Below are 16,484 nucleotides of genomic sequence, written 5' to 3' on the forward strand. Positions count from 1 at the left end.
CACTTGAGTTCTTCGTGGGGGGTGCTGATGCTTTTTTACTGGTGGAGGAGAGGGGGGTTGTTGCCTTGCTGCTGCTTATGCGTGGGAGGGGTGAGCTGGGGGTGGGCTTTGGGGTTCCAATATTTAACCGTCATTCATTCTTTGGGGAACTCCTCTGTTTTCATGGATGTTTGCGAAGAAAGGGAGTTTCAGGGTATATATTGTATACATTCCTCTGACATTCAATGCACCTTTGAAATGTGACGTTGAGATGCCAATGGCAAAAGTTGCAAAGGTCAACAGATGTTTGAAGAAAGAGGTAACTAAGCTACTTAGAGGAGCAGAGTGGTGCAGATATTACGGGTGATAATTCTTAAGAGCTGCCGACAATGGACTGGGTGGCATAAGAAACCAGGGATGAGGTGACTACCTTCTCTGGAATCTCACTAGGCTGTGGCCTCAGCCTCCTTCTCTGTTTCTTGTACACTCACAACTGTGCGGCCACAGTCTGTGCTAATTCCATCTACAGGTTTGAGGAAGACACCATTGTAGTGGGCTGAACCTGAAAAAGCAATGAGGGGGAGGAGAGGAAGATACAAGAGAGCCTAGTGGCATGGAGTCGTGACGACAGCCTCTCCCTGACTGTCAGCAGAACAAAAGGCTTTGTCAGTAACATTAGGAAAGAGGCACATGTTCTTGTTTCCATCTTTGGTACTGAGGCTCAGAGGGTTAACAGCTTCCTGTTCCTAGGTGTGAACATCACTAATGTTCTATCCTTGTCCAACCACCTAAACACCAAGGCCAAGAGCACTCACCAATGCCTGTGTTTCCTCAGGAGGCTAAAGAAATCTAGCATGTCCCTTTTGAGTCTCTCCGAGGATCGTCACCTTATCATGGTGGGGAGGCTCGTGAGTTCCTGAGAGTGATGCCGCCTGGAGCTTAGGCCCTGGTAGGGTCACCCACGGTGGTAAGGTTAACGGAGAAGTTCCAGACAAAGAGCGATGCAACTAAGTCCTCAGTTGTAGGGCTGGCGGAAGATAAAGACACATCACAATGACAGTGAGGGCCGGGGATGGCTGTAGCAGTGACGGGTCTCCAGTCGCCTTGCACTCCAGCCACTGGACCCTGACCTGAATCTGTCAATGACCGTGCACCAGCATCTCCACATCGAACAATGCCACGCATAGCTGTTCTCCATTAAGGGAATAACCCCTTTGGAGAGTGTTATACTCGACTCGAGTGACCGTTCTACCCTCATATGCAGCGGCACCAGAGAATGCCATCATGGCTTGATGGGGCAACGGCTCTGCACGTGACTGCACGAAACTGTGGAGCCGCGGGCCACAACTCAGCACATCGCGGTGTGACGAGAATACACATAGATTAAGATGTTAGCTGTCCTGTGCTGGCACCAGTGGGATCAGCAGTTGGTCTGCCACCTGTCTTCAGGAGAGAGAGAGATAAAGAAAACAATGGAGCAGCAGTTGGAGATGTTAATGAGGGGGCGGGAGAGAGTAACGGAAGGAGAGCTGTCAAGATCGGCTCCCCCTTTGAACCCTGAACTGTTTGAAGTGATGGACAGGCGATACCCCAGCAGGGGGATAAAAAGGGACAGGTTCACTAAGGCAGGACACACACGACACCCGGAGGTAACAAGACCCTGGAAGCGGTGCGTCTCTCACAAGTCGGTGGGAAGTTTTGGACGTCTGATGGCGGGATCAAGCCATAGACGCTCAGGGTGGAAAGGCACAATCGGTGGGAACCTGGTGTGTGTCCACCCTTGCCTGGGTGCCAGGTTCACCGCAGGGAAACGATTCATATCTGGAAACGGAGGGGTCACGGTCGGTGACCTCAGATGACATCACAAAGGACTCGCCCGAGAGCTGACTGCGAAGGTCTGTGTGGAAGCCGTTTTGAATATTCATTCGTTTTGCTCTCTCTCTCCTTCCCCCCACTGTCCATCGCCACGGTAGCGATTACTGCGAACTGAACTGAACTAAATTGAACTGAACTTTGCGTCACTTTGAAACTGGTCATTTACCCCTAGACAATGATAGAGCTTGATTGATCCTGTTATCTTAATTCTGTGTACATGTATATTTATCATTGCTGAACTGTTGCATTCATTATCCTTTTGATTAGAGTACTGTGTTGCTTGTTTCTTTAATAAAACTTTCTTAGTTCTAGTAATCCAGACTCCAACTGAGTGATCCATTTCTGCTGGTTTGGCAACCTAGTTACGGGGTACGTAACATAAGTGGGGTTCTCATCCACGATTTTGAACGCTAAATTTGGGACGGAGCTAGATAGGTACTGTCTGGTGTTCATTCGTGTTTGTTTTGTCTTGTCTTGTTCTCGCCTCCGTGGGGTAAGTCAGGCCATCTTGCCGTTGCCCCGTGGGGTGTCATGAGTCCCGCCCCTATGTCCTGTATCCAAGGAGGGGTCCCAGCTCTCTGTTCTGTGTGTGAGTCCCGGCCCTATGTCCTGTACCCAAGGAGGGGTTCCGGCTCTCTCTTCTGTGTATGTGTCTATGGTTCCATGTACCTGCTCTCCTGAGACCGAGGCTCTGTTTTCCATGTTCCTCCTCTCCCTCGCCCATGTCATGTCCATGCCTGGTTCTGGGGTGCGAGCCTGAGGCAAGACCCAGGTACTGGGTCCTTGCCCATTCTCGGGCTCGGAATCCATACCCTATCCTCTTCGTCTCCTCTAGTTCTGGGAGCCGATTCCGAGTCCAAGCCCAGACCCTTGGTCCCAGCCGAGTCGTAGTCCTGAGTCCTTGTCCAGTTCGCTGTTTCCTGCTCCTGCCTTGCTCTCCTGGTATCCAACAATAAACTAAATCTAAGTAACCTCACAAGATGTGTCTTGCATTTGGGTCCACCCTTGCTGCCAATGGCCCGCCATTGTGACAATAAGGCCATTGAATGGCCCTCTAGTCAGATGAGGTGGAATCTGGACCTCATAATCTCTCTGGTTGTTGCCTGCACTGTGCTTCTCTGTTACTGGAAGACCCTACTCTTCATTGTATAATTGCTTTCCCCTTGTCCATCTCAGTGCGCTGATGTGATAAATGATTTGCTGGTGTGACATGCAAAAACCAAAATTTCCCACTGCTTTCAAGATGTTTGAGGCCATCTTCAAAAGGCAATGCCTGAAAAGGGTGGCATCCGTCATGAAGGACCCCCATCACCCAGGATGTACCCTCTTCTCATTGCTACCATTGGACAGGAAGTACGTGGATCTGAAGGCACACGCTCAATGTTTTAAGAACAGCTTCTTCTCCCCCTCCACCACATTTCCAAATGGTCCCTAACCTTGTGAGTACTATTTTGCTCCCTTTTCTCTCTACTTATTTATTTTTAATATATTGTAATTTATGTATTGTAATCTATAGCATTTTTTATGCATTGCAATGTTCTGCTGTTGCAAAACAATCGCTTTCACGACACATGTCAGTGATAATAAACCTGATTTTGTGCTTGGGGTCACATGACAATTTCAGTGTGGGAGAAACATGGACAAGCCACACAACATATTGCACACATTTCCAGTGAATGCTTGATATTCACTCAGGGGCCACTTTATTAGGTACTTTAATGCAAATATCTAATCAGCCCATCATTTGACAGCAGCTCAATGCATGTGTTTTTGTTCAGACCAAACATCAGAATGGGGGAAGAAATGTGATCTAAGTGACTTTGACTGTTGGTGCCAGATGGGGTGGTTTGAGTATCTCAGAAACTGCTGATCTCCTGGGATTTTCACATACAAGTCTCTAGAGTTTACAAAAAATGGTATGAGGAAGAAAAGTGGCAGTTCTGTGGGTGTAAACAATTTGTTAATGAGAGAGGTCAGAGGAGAACGGCCAGACTGGTTCATACTGACAGGAAGACAACAGTGAGTCAAATCACCACATATTAAAACAGCAGTGTGCAAAAGAGCATCTTGAATGCACAGCATGTGCACCTTGAAGTTTGTACGTTCTCCCTGTGACCATGTGGGTTTCCTCTGGGTGCTCTGGTTTCCTCCCACAGTCCCCAGACATACTGGTTGGTAGGTTAACTGGTCTTTGTAAATTGTCCTGTGATTAGGCTAGCATTAAAATGGGGTTTCTGGATGGCGCAGCTCAAAGGAGAAAAAGGGTGTACTCTTAAATATTTATCACTAAATAAACAATAAACCTACACTTAACAATAATCAACCAATTTACCAATTTCGAAGTGGAAGAAAGATGGCAAGCCACACTATATATTACATAAATTTCCAGTTCCATCCTCCATAAATTTGCATATTTTAAATTCTGTGCATTCTTTGGGGAGATGAGGAACTTAACTCAGCTTTGGGGAAGTTTCACATGGGAGGTCTCGTGTTGGCTCTGTGCCCAAGACACAAAATTATATTCTGCAGCACACTGAAATGCACTGAACCTGACCTGGGGGATTTCTCAAGATAGTGTTCCTTTGTTCAACCAGGAAGTAGTCTCATTTAAATATCCTTACAACCAACTAGTCTGGATTATCCACATAACAATAATTTTTTGAGCGGAGAGCGGCAGTTAACTCAATAAAATCTGGTTTTTTTTCTATCATATGTCCCTTGTTCAAGGTTCAAAGTAGATGTATTATTAAAGTACATATATGTCACCATATAGAACTCTGAGATTCATTTCCTTGTGGACATACGTACATAGTAAATCCAATGTGTCACCAGTGTTCCGGATTCTTCTCTGAGAACCCATGAGTCCAAAATTTAAGTGTAGAAAAGTAGCATCACATACTTATGTCCATTTGGGAGGGTAACCCCCAAAAGTTTATAAAACTGGAAAAATGGGAGCCCTATAAGGGTCTTGGCCCAAAACATCAACTCTTATTACTGTAGCCCCTGAGTTCTTCTGGCATTTTGTGTGTGTTACTCAAAAGTGGAAAATACTGGATTTTCCTCTGGCCAGGCTAAGGATTCAGTGTGACTCTGGTCTGACGTCCTGGGTAAAACACTAAGCAGAGAAAAGATTATGAGATGACTCATGCATGAATATTATGAATAACAGGAAGGGTAAATGCAACAGATTTAAATAAAGTAGGAGGAACGTCTACTGAACTTCATTTGGAAGAGCCTTTCTGCCCCAGTGTTTCATGTGGTTTGGACTGGGTATTTCAAAGTTCAGATTTCAAAGTAAAGCTCACTATCAGAGTACACACGTCACCGTATACAACCCTGAGATTCTTTATCTGTGGGCATACTTCACTCTAACAGTCGTGAGCATACGGTGAGCTCGGATGCCAATTTCACTAGACTGCAGCTTGCAAGCATTTAGTGCGGGCGGGGCGCTCGAAAATGTGCAGCCCGTAGCATATGCTAGTTTTGCTACTAGGTTAGTCCGGCCCTTTGTGCACTCTCTCGTTGGAAACTCTCCTGAACAAATTTGACAAACTCTATCCCATCTCATCCTTTTACAGTATGGGAGTCCCAGTCAATATGTGCAAAGTTAAAACTATCTATATTATGTTTCTTGCAATAGCCTGTGACCTCTCTACAGATTTGTTCCTCTGCATCCCTCGGACTGTTGGGTGGTCTGTAATATAGTCCCATTATCGTGGTCAGACCTTTCTCATTTCTCAGTTCCACCCACAACACCTCACCAGATGAGTTCTCCAGTGAAGCCAATCCCGAGACCGGCGAGTCGGCACCTGTCAGAGACTGCGCGTGCGCTCGTCATCCGGCCGCCCGCCGCTGATTGGCTGCCGCGGCTTCCCGCCAGAGACCCCCCCCGCCCTCTCTCCGGCGCGTGACTCCGCCGGCGGCCGGGCTGCTCCCTCGCTCTATTCGGCGTTGAGGAGCGGAGGAGCGGGGCTGGGACTGGGGCTGGGGCGGTACGTTGGGCGGGGAGGTCGCCTCCTCCTGCCTCCTGCATCTTATCTCCAGCCGCTCTTTGCTTTTGGCACAGTCGCAACCATGGGTCGATATTGCACTGCCTGGGCGCTCCTCCTGCTCCTCGTCGCTCGTTCGGGGACCCACAGCTCGGCGGCCGGTGAGTTGATTTCTGTCGCGGGGATCACCCTTCTTGCTGCAGACTGTGGGATCTTGTGGAGTTTACCGGACTTTTCTACCTTCTTCCCAATGGGAGGGGTGTGTGGCATCTCCAAGGGGCATAAATTCGGTGAAGGCAGATAGCCCTTTTTTCCAGTATAGGGGATTCAAGAACTAGAGGACAAAAGTTTAGCTAAGAGGGGAGAAATAGGAACCTGAGGGACTACTTTTCCACAGAAAATGTGGTTCATATTTGGAACCAGCTGCCAGAGTTTGGGATGGAATGGTTGAGGTAGGTATATTGACAATGTTGAAAATACGTCTGGACAGCTACATAGGCATAAGACACGGGAGCAGAATTAGGTCATTCAGTCCATCGAGACTGTTCCACCATCTATTATTAGCTCTGTTATTTTCTGAACCCCATTCTCCTGTTTCCTCCCATAACATTTGATGCCCTTTCTGATGAAGAATCTATCAATCTCTGCTTTAAATATACCCAATGACTATGCCACCACATCCAACTGTGGCAATGCATTCCATCAGCTGCAACATGTTCCAGCAAAAGAAACTTCTCCTCACCTCTGACTTAAAGCCTCCTATTCTGAGGTTGTGACCCCTGGTGCTATTGGAAACTCTCTCTCCACGGCCACTCTATCCTGCCCTTTCGATATTCCATAGGTTTCAATGAGAATCCCCACCCCAATCGTTCTTCTAAGCTCCAGGCCAAGAGCCATCAAATGCTACATGGATGGGAAAGGTTAACGGGGAGATGGAGCAAACATTACAAATTGGATTAGCTTAGATGGAAACCTGGGTCAGCACAGACCAGTTGGGCAGAAGAACCTGTTGTCATACTGTATGACTCTATAATATTCTGAAAGATGAGGAAGGGAGAAGACAAGTTAGGTCTTCAGTGAAGCTTGGGACAAGCAGTTCGGTCATTTTGGGAGAGGCCGCTGTGAGAGTGGGTCCTTGTGTAGGCTTCAGCATGAAGAAGCTTAGTGCATGGCCCAGGTTCTTGGTGCGAGGGCAGGAACTTTAGAAAGAGAAGTCTCATTGATTGACCAATTGCAGGACGGAACAAAATAAATTATTCCAAAACACTCAGCAAGTGAAATACATAACACAGTTGTTAAAAACAAGACCCTAAATAGTAGAGTGGCAATGTATGCATTTTGCTCTGGAAACACTGACGTCATTTTGTTGTAGAATTGGATCTATTTTCTCAGACTTAAGTGCAGGACAAAATAAATGATTCCAAAGCACTCAACACTAACTTAGCTGATATGGTAGTTTTCTTATACAATGGGATCTTCAATGGCCACTTTATTAGGTACACCTGTTCATCTGCTTGTTAATGCATATATCTAATCAGCCAATCATGTGGCAGCAACTCAGTGCCTAAAAGCATGCAGACATGGTCAAGAGGTTCAGTTGTTGTTCAGATCAAATATCAGAGTGGGGGAAGAAAAGTGATCTAAGTGGCTGTGACCCTGGAATGATTGTTCGTACCAGATGGGGTGGTTGAGTATTTCAGAAACTGCTGAGAGGTCAGAAAAGAATGGTTCAAACTGACAGGAAGGTAATAGTAACTCAAATAACCATGTGTTACAAAGGTGATTGTCAGTGAAAGTGAAGGATAATCCAAAGAGCTTATACAGGTATATTAAGAGTAGAAGAATCGTCAGGGATAAAATTGGTCATCTTAAAGATCAGAGTGGTCGCCTATGTGCGGAACCAAAAGAAATGGAGAACTTAAATGGGTTTTTCCATCTGTATTTACTAAGGAAACTGGCATGAAGTCTATGGAATTAAGAGAAACAAGTAGTGAGATCATGAAAACTGTACAGATTGAAAAGGAGGAGGTGATTGCTCTCTTGAGGCAAATTAAAGTGGATAAATCCCCAGGACCTGACAGGGTATTCCCTCGGACCTTGAAGGAGACTAGTGTTGAAATTGCAGGGGCCCTGGCAGATGTATTTAAAATGTTGGTGTCTACGGGTGAGGTGCCAGAGGATTGGAGAGTGGCTCATGTTGTTACATTGTTTAAAAAAGGATCGAAAATTAGTCCAGGAAATTATAGGCCAGTAAATTTGACGTTGGTAGTGGGTAAGTTATTGGAGGGAGTACTAAGAGACAGAATCTACAAGTATTTGGATAGACAGGGACTTATTTAGGGAGAGTCAACATGGCTTTGTGCATGGTAGGTCATGTTTGACCAATCTGTTGGAGTTTTTTGAGGAGGTTACCAGGAAAGTGGATGAAGGGAAGGCAGTGGATGGTGTCTACATGAACTTCAGTAAGGCCTTTGACAAGGTCCCGCATGGGAGGTTAGTTAGGAAAATTCAGTCGCTAGGTATACATGGAGAGGTGGTAAATTGGATTAGACATTGTCTCAATGGAAGAAGCCAAAGAATGGTAGTAGAGAATTGCTTCTCAGAGTGGAGGCCTGTGACTAGTGGAGTGCCACAGGGATCAGTGCTGGGTCCATTGTTGTTTGTGTCACGTACCCCGTAACTGGGTTGCCAAACCAGAAGAAATGGACCACTTAGTTGGAGTCTGGATTACTGGAACTAAGAAAGTTTTATTAAAGAAATAAGTAACACAGTACTCTAATCGTAAGGATATAAATGCAACAGGTTAGCAATGATAAAACACACATGTACACAGAACTAGGATAATAGGAATCAATCAAGCTCTATCGCAGTCTAGGGGTAAAATGATGAGTCTCAAGTGACGCAGAGCTCAGTTCAGCTTAGTACAGTTCGCAGTAATCGTTGTTGTGCCGTTGGAGAGAGAGAGCGAATGATGATATGCAAATCGAATTCAGACAGACCTTGATGTTCCTCCGCAGTTAGCTTTTGGGCGAGCCCTTTTTAATGTCTTCTGAGGTCACCGACTGTGACCCCTCCATTCCGGATACGATCGTTCTTCCGCGGTGAACCCGGCACCCAGACAAGGGCGGACACACACACCAGGTTCCCGCCGATCATACCTTTTCACCCTGTGCGTCTATGGTCAGACCTGCGACCAGACCTCCAAAACGTCCACCAACTTGTGGGGGCACAGCGCACTTCTAGGGTCTTGTGATCTCGTGGTGTCTGTCTTGCCTTAGCAAACCTGTTCCTTTTATCCCCCTGCTGGGGTATCGCCTGTCCATCAAACTTCAAACAGTTCAGGTTCAAAGCAACCCGTCTTACAATACTCGGAGCTGTGTCTCTTTTCGTTAATCTCTCTCGTCTCTCATTAACATTTCCGAGTGCTGCTCCATTGGCTCACTTATCACTTCATTAGCATCAATCTTCTGATAACTTGGTCTTTCGTCACATCCCTATCCTTCAAAGGATTTTTACCGGGGTAAAAATTATAGGCATGAATACATTATTAGATACACACAAATATACATGGTCATCAATTATTTGGCTAATACAGAGAACTTTAAGTTGTCAACACCTTGACAGACAGTCAGCAATCACATTTTCCGTTCCTTTTATATGTTTTATTTTTATATCAAATTCCTGTAGCACCAGGCTCCAATTTAGCAATCTTTTGTTTTTATTTTTCATAGTGGCCAAAAACACTAATTGGTTGTGATCAGTGTAAATGACCAGTGGTTTCTGTGCCGGGCAAATATAAACCTCAAAATGTTGTAATGCTAGTATGATGGCCAGTAACTCTTTCTCCACAGTGGAATAATTTTTCTGATGGATATTAAATTTCTTAGAAAAATAAGCGACTGGGTGATCAACCCCCTCCTTGTCTGTCTTCAACAGCACCGCCCCGGCTGCTTCGTCGCTAGCATCTGTTGCTAGGGAGAAGGGTTTTGAAAAGTCAGGCGCATTCAGCACAAGATAGTGACACAAAATCGCCTTAAGACTCTCGAAGGCTTGTTGACAAAGTCGTCCCACACAAACTTCGCATTCTTTGGCAAGAGCTTAGTAAGAGGGAGGGTAATATCCACAAAGTTGTTGCAAAACTTCCTATAGTACCCCACCATCCCCAAGAACCTTCTCAGGGCTCTCTTGTCTGTCGGGGTGGGGACTTCCGAGATAGCCCGCACCTTAGCCTGCATCGGAGCCAGCTGCCCCTGTCCTACCACAAATCTCAGATAAGTGACCTTCGCATGGCCGAACTCACTTTTTGCGAGGTTTACTGTCAGGTTGGCTTCGGACAGCCGTTTAAACAGCTCCTCTACTGCCACAATGTGCTCCTCCCACGTGTCACTCCAGACCACTAAATCATCAATATAGGCTTCTGTGTTCCTTAATCCCTTTATCACTGAATTAATCATCCTCTGGAAGGTCCCTGGGGCATTTTTCATGCCAAAAGGTAAAACATTATACTCATATAACCCGGATGGAGTGACAAATGCTGAGATTTCTCTAGCCCGGTCGGTTAAAGGAACACACCAGTACCCTTTCAGCAAATTGATCTTTGTGATGTACTTAGCTCTCCCCACTTTATCGATTTTCTGTAATCTGTACAGAATCGGATGCTCTCATCAACTTTTGGGACAACCACACAGGGGGACGCCCATTCCGACTTGGATGGCCTAATAATATCTGTGGCTAGCATGTGCTCAATTTCTTTCTCCACTAGCTTGCCCTTCTCCAAGTTCATCCTACAGGGGTGTTGTTTAATAGGCTGGTCTGAGGTGACAACAACATCATGCACCATCCCTTTGCATCGCCTCGGGACATCGGGACATACATCGGCGTGCCGGTTAATTAGCTTTATCAATGGCCCGCTCCATTCGGGGGTTAGGTGAGAGACCTTATCAGCCAAATTAGCCAGAACAATAGAGTTCTCCAGTCGGGTCAGGACCATATTTATTTTTTCAAGATGGGTTTTCCCCGTATCATTCGACACCCCAGTCTCATTAATTTTCGTGATAACACCAACTAGGTCTGCTTTCTGATCGTGGTAAATTTTAACATGTTAATGTGTACCAACTGTGTGGGTTTACGCCTGTCCGGTGTTTTGATAACATAATTCAAAGGGTCTATCTTCTTAATTACCTTGTACGGACCGTGGAATCTCGCCTGGAGGGGGTTCGTTACCACTGGGAACAGAACTAAGACCTGATCGCCCACTTGGAACACTTGTTCGAGGGCATGCCTATCATACCATTGTTTCATTTTAGTTTGGGAGTGTCGCAGATTTTCTTTGGCAAGGTCACAGATCCTTTCAAGCTTCTCACGAAATTTTAAAACATAATCAATCATATTAACTTGGACTGCCAGACTGGACCATTGCTCTTTTAGTAAGGTCAGTGGTCCTCTGGGCCGATGACCGAAGACGAGCTCGAATGGGCTGAACCCCAATGACTCTTGAACCGTGTCCCTCACAGCAAATAACAAGAGGGGCAAAGCATCATCCCAGCCCCTAGCGTTCTCTTGACAGTAAATTTTAATCATTGTCTTTAATGTGGCGTGGAATCGTTCCAACGCCCCTTGGGACTCTGGGTGGTATGCGGAGGCCAAAATCTGCTTTGCTCCCATCTCATCTAACATCCATCAGAATGTGTGAGATGTGAAGACACTCCCCTGATCTGACTGGATTTCCCTGGGCAGCCCCACCGTAGTGAAAAATTTCACAAGCGCCTTTACCACTGCGGGAGCCTTGATGCTTGCCAGGGGCACCACCTCCTGAAACCTGGTGGTGGCGCACATCATAGTCATCACATACTCTCGCCCACTCGCAGTTCTGGGCAGGGGACCGACAAAATCCACAATTATTCGGGAAAAAGGTTCCCCGAAAGCGGGTATCAGCTGAAGGGGCGCTTTTGGCAGGACTTGATTTGGCTTTCCTACCACCTGGCATAAATGGCATCGCCTACAATATACAACAATATCTTTCCTCATGTTCGGCCAGTAAAACTCTTTCATGATTCTGCCGACTGTTTTCCTCACCCCAAAATGTCCACCGAGGGGTATCTTGTGGGCCAGGTTAAAAATCTGGCCCCTATAAATTTTTGGCACCACCACCTGGTGTACAACCCCCCATTCCTCATCTGCGGGCACGGTATGTGGTCTCCATTTCCTCATTAGTACTCACTCCTTTACATAATAGCCCACTGGCTCCCTTTTTAATTCTGCTTCAGAGAGAGCTGTCTCTGCCAAAACCATCAGCTCCTCGTCTCGCTCCTGTGCCTGTACAAATTCCTTCCTTGCTAATGATAAATCTACCTCAACGTCCATTTCACTATGCCCCTTCTAACCCCTTCTGGTACAAGGCTGGTAAAAACGTCTCTGCTAAATCTACATTTGCTTCGCCAGGCTTTCTGGACATGCGCTGAGTCACTGCGCAAACGGGATAAACCTGTGAGTCCATGGGTGGGGCCTCAATCCTGGCAGGCTGGCTAGTCAATCTTACTGCTGGGTACACTTCTCTTCCAGCGAGGTCATTACCGAGTAAGACCTCCACGTCTTCCATCGGTAGTTCGGGCCTCACCCCGATCGTGACCAGTCTGGAGACCAAGTCGCTTTTTAGGTGTATCTGGTGCAAAGGTACTGCTTCAGTCCCTTTCCCAATGCCTTTGCCTCCCCAGTCTCTGAAACACTCCTTAAGATCAGTGACTGACAAGCTCCCGTGTCTCTCCAGATCCGCACTGGAACTGGGTTTGACCCCTCCTTCACCGACACCAATCTTGCCGAAGTAAACTTCTCACACCTTTCCTGAACTTTATCAGACCTCTTCTCCCCTAGTGGTTTGTTTGCCGGTTCAATACAGCCAGTCGGAGTCATTTTTCCTTTCCCCATCTCCTTCTTTGGGGCGAAGCACCTGGACGCAAAGTGACCGGCTTTCCCACAATTATAGCATACGACCCCAGGAGACTTCCTACCAAACTGCTTCCTGTCTACTTTATCCTTCTCACTAGTCCCCGGCTTATTTTCTGACTTTTCTGGCAGACTCTCTCCGCCGTCCTGACTACCCTTCTGGTAGCCTTTACTCGGGGTAAGCTTCGTTTTATGTGTCAACGCGTACTCATCCGCTAACTTAGCAGTTGTGGCTAAGGTGCCTGCCTCTTTCTCGTCTAGGTAGGGTCTCATACCTTCAGGGACACAACCTTTAAACTACTCAATCAGGATTAGCTGTAGCAGTCTGTCATAATCCCCAATGACCCCTTTCGAGGCGCACCAACGCTCACAATATGTCTGCATCTCACGGACAAACTCTAAATATGTGCGGCCCCATTGCTTCCTCGCATTCCGGAACCTCTGCCGGTATACCTCCGGGACCAACTCATAAATCCTGAGTATGGCCTCTTTCACCACATCATACCTCTGGGCATCTTCTGCGGACAAGGCCAAGTAAGCTTGTTCGGCTTTTCCTTTAAGTACACTCTGAAGCAAAACAGCCCGCTTATCCCTCGGCCAGTCCTGACTTGCAGCAACTTTTTCAAAATGGAGAAAGTACCGATCAACATCGGTCTCCTCAAATGGGGGAACCAGCCTAACTTCCTGGGTCGCCCTGAACCCTCCACCTTGGTTCGGCATGGGCCCCTGCGCTGCCGTCATCTTTAACGTCTCCAGCTCAAATTCCCTTTCCTTCTGTTTCTCTCTCGCTTCTCGTTCTAACTGCTTGTCCCTCTCGCTCTTCTCTGTCTTATGTTTTACCCGGAACTTGTGCTCGAGTCTCAATTTTTCAGTCTGCAGCTGTACCGCTTCTGCACCAGGTTTTCCCATAGATACCACCTCCAGCTCCCCTTGGGGAAACACACCTTTAGATACATAATGCTCTACGATAGCACTGTGCATCTCCGCTCTCCTCATTGTCGACTTCCCCTTAAAAAGATTCAGCTGTTGGGCCACAGCTGCCAATTCTGATTTCCTGGCATCCTCTAATGCCTCCAAGGTTGGTGCCTTTAGAAATTCCTCAATCTCTATTTCTGCTGTTTGCCCTTTCTTTCTTTAGGGAATTTTAACCCAATCAATTTACCCCGTCCCAAATTTAGCGTTCAAAATCGCGGACGAGAACCCCACTTATGTTACGTACCCCATAACTGGGTTGCCAAACCAGCAGAAATGGACCACTTAGTTGGAGTCTGGATTACTGGAACTAAGAAAGTTTTATTGAAGAAATGAGTAACACAGTACTCTAATCGTAAGGATATAAATGCAACGGGTTAGCAATGATAAAACACACATGTACACAGAACTAGGATAATAGGAATCAATCAAGCTCTATCACAGTCTAGGGGTAAAATGATCAGTCTTAAGTGACGCAGAGTTCAGTTCAGCTTAGTACAGTTCGCAGTAATTGCTGTTGTGCCGTTGGAGAGAGAGAGAGCGAATGATGATATGCAAATCGAATTCAGACAGACCTTGATGTTCCTCCGCAGTTAGCTTTCAGGCAAGCCCTTATTAATGTCTTCTGAGGTCACCGACTGTGACCCCTCTGTTCTGGATACGATCGTTCTTCCGCGGTGAACCCGGCACCCAGGCAAGGGCGGACATACACACCAGGTTCCCGCTGATCGTACCCTTTCACCCTATGCGTCTATGGTCGGTCCCGCGACCAGACCTCCAAAACTCCCACTAACTTGTGGGGGCACACCGCACTTCCAGGGTCTTGTTATCTCATGATCTCGTGGTGTCTGTCTTGCCTTAGCGAACCTGTTCCTTTTATCCCCCTGCTGGGGTATTGCCTGTCCATCAAACTTCAAACAGTTCAGGTTCAAAGCAACCCGTCTGACAATACTCAGAACTGTGTATCTTTTCGTTAATCTCTCTCGTCTCTCATTAACATTTCCGAATGCTGCTCCATTGTCTCACTTATCTCTCTCATTAGCATCAATCTTCTGATAACTTGGTCTTTTGTCACATTTGTCATCTATATCAATGATCCGGATGATAATGTGGTAAATTGGATCAGCAAATTTGCTGATGATACAAAGATTGGAGGTGTAGTGGACAGTGAGGAAGGTTTTCAAAGCTTGTAGAGGGACTTGGACCAACTGGAAAAATGGGCTGAAAAATAGCAAATGGGGTTTAATACAGAGAAATGTGAGGTATTGCACTTTGGAAGGACAAACCAAGGTAGAACATACAGGGTAAATAGTAAGGCACTGAGGAATGCAGTAGAACAGAGGGATCTGGGAATACAGATACAAAATTCCCTAAAAGTGGCGTCACAGGTAGATAGGGTTGTAAAGAGAGCTTTTGGTACATTGGCCTTTATTAATCAAAGTATTGAGTATGAGAGTTGGAATGTTATGATGAGGTTGTATAAGGCATTGGTGAGGCCGAATCTGGAGTATTGTGTTCAGTTTTGGTCACCAAATTACAGGAAGGATATTAAGAAGGTTGAAAGAGTGCAGAGAAGGTTTAGACAGTAGACAATAGGTGCAGAAGTAGACCATTCGGCCCTTCGAGCCTGCACCGCCATTCTGAGATCATGGCTGATCAGCTACGATCAATACCTGGTTCCTGCCTTGTCCCCATAACCCGTGATTCCCCTATCCATAAGGTACCTATCGAGCTCCTTCTTGAAAGCATCTAGAGAATTGGCCTCCACTGCCTTCTGAGGCAGCGCGTTCCACACCTCCACAACTCTCTGGGAGAAGAAGTCCCTCCTCAACTCTGTCCTAAATGACCTACCCCTTGTTTTTAAACCATGCCCTCTGGTACTGGACTCTCCCAGCATCTGGAACATATTTCCTGCCTCTATCTTGTCCAATCCCTTAATAATCTTATATGTCTCAATCAGATCCCCCCTCAATCTCCTTAATTCCAGCGTGTACAAGCCCAGTCTCTCTAACCTCTCTGCGTAAGACAGTCCGGACATCCCAGGAATTAACCTAGTGAACCTACGCTACACCTCCTCCACAGCCAGGATGTCCTTCCTTAACCCTGGAGACCAAAACTGCACACAATACTCCAGGTGTGGTCTCACCAGGGCCCTGTACAAATGCAAAAGAATTCCTTGCTTTTGTACTCAATTCCCTTTGTAATAAAGGCCAACATTCCATTAGCCTTCTTCACTGCCTGCTGCACTTGTTCATTCACCTTCAGAGACTGATGAACAAGTACTCCTAGATCTCTTTGTATTTCTCCCTTACCTAACTCCACACCGTTCAGATAATAATCTGCCTTCCTGTTCTTGCTCCCAAAGTGAATACCCTCACACTTATTCACATTAAATGCCATCTGCCAAGTTTCTGCCCATTCACCCAGCCTATCCAAGTCACCTTGAATTCTCCTAATATCCTCATCACATGTCACACTGCCACCCAGCTTAGTATCATCAGCAAATTTGCTGATGTTATTCACAATGCCTTCCTCTAAATCATTGACGTAAATCGTAAACAGCTGTGGTCCCAATACCGAGCCCTATGGCAACCCACTAGTCATCACCTGCCATTCCGAGAAACACCCATTCACTGCTACCCTTTGCTTTCTATCTGCCAGCCAGTTTTCTATCCATGTCAATATCCTCCCCCCAATGCCATGAGCTCTGATTTTACCCACCAATCT

At 46.4% G+C, this 16,484-nt stretch overlaps 1 protein-coding gene across 4 annotated transcripts in view; it reads left to right on the forward strand.

Moving 5' to 3' along the window:
• The window catches only part of LOC134338942 (deleted in malignant brain tumors 1 protein-like), a 164,160-nt gene that overhangs the window by 29,379 nt on the left and 118,297 nt on the right, over positions 1 to 16,484 (forward strand). For 3 of the 4 annotated variants that reach the window (XM_063035154.1, XM_063035156.1, XM_063035157.1), the window contains exon 1: positions 5,839 to 6,004. The exons of the other annotated variant lie outside the window; for it this stretch is intronic. In XM_063035154.1, the coding sequence (XP_062891224.1) occupies positions 5,929 to 6,004 (76 nt within the window). In that variant the 5' untranslated portion in view covers positions 5,839 to 5,928. Of the gene's footprint in view, positions 1 to 5,838; positions 6,005 to 16,484 lie in introns of those variants that run through there. 4 annotated transcript variants of the gene reach the window in all.

The sequence above is a fragment of the Mobula hypostoma genome, chromosome 28, assembly GCF_963921235.1.
Source record: "Mobula hypostoma chromosome 28, sMobHyp1.1, whole genome shotgun sequence".
Classification (NCBI taxonomy): Eukaryota; Metazoa; Chordata; class Chondrichthyes; order Myliobatiformes; family Myliobatidae; genus Mobula; species Mobula hypostoma.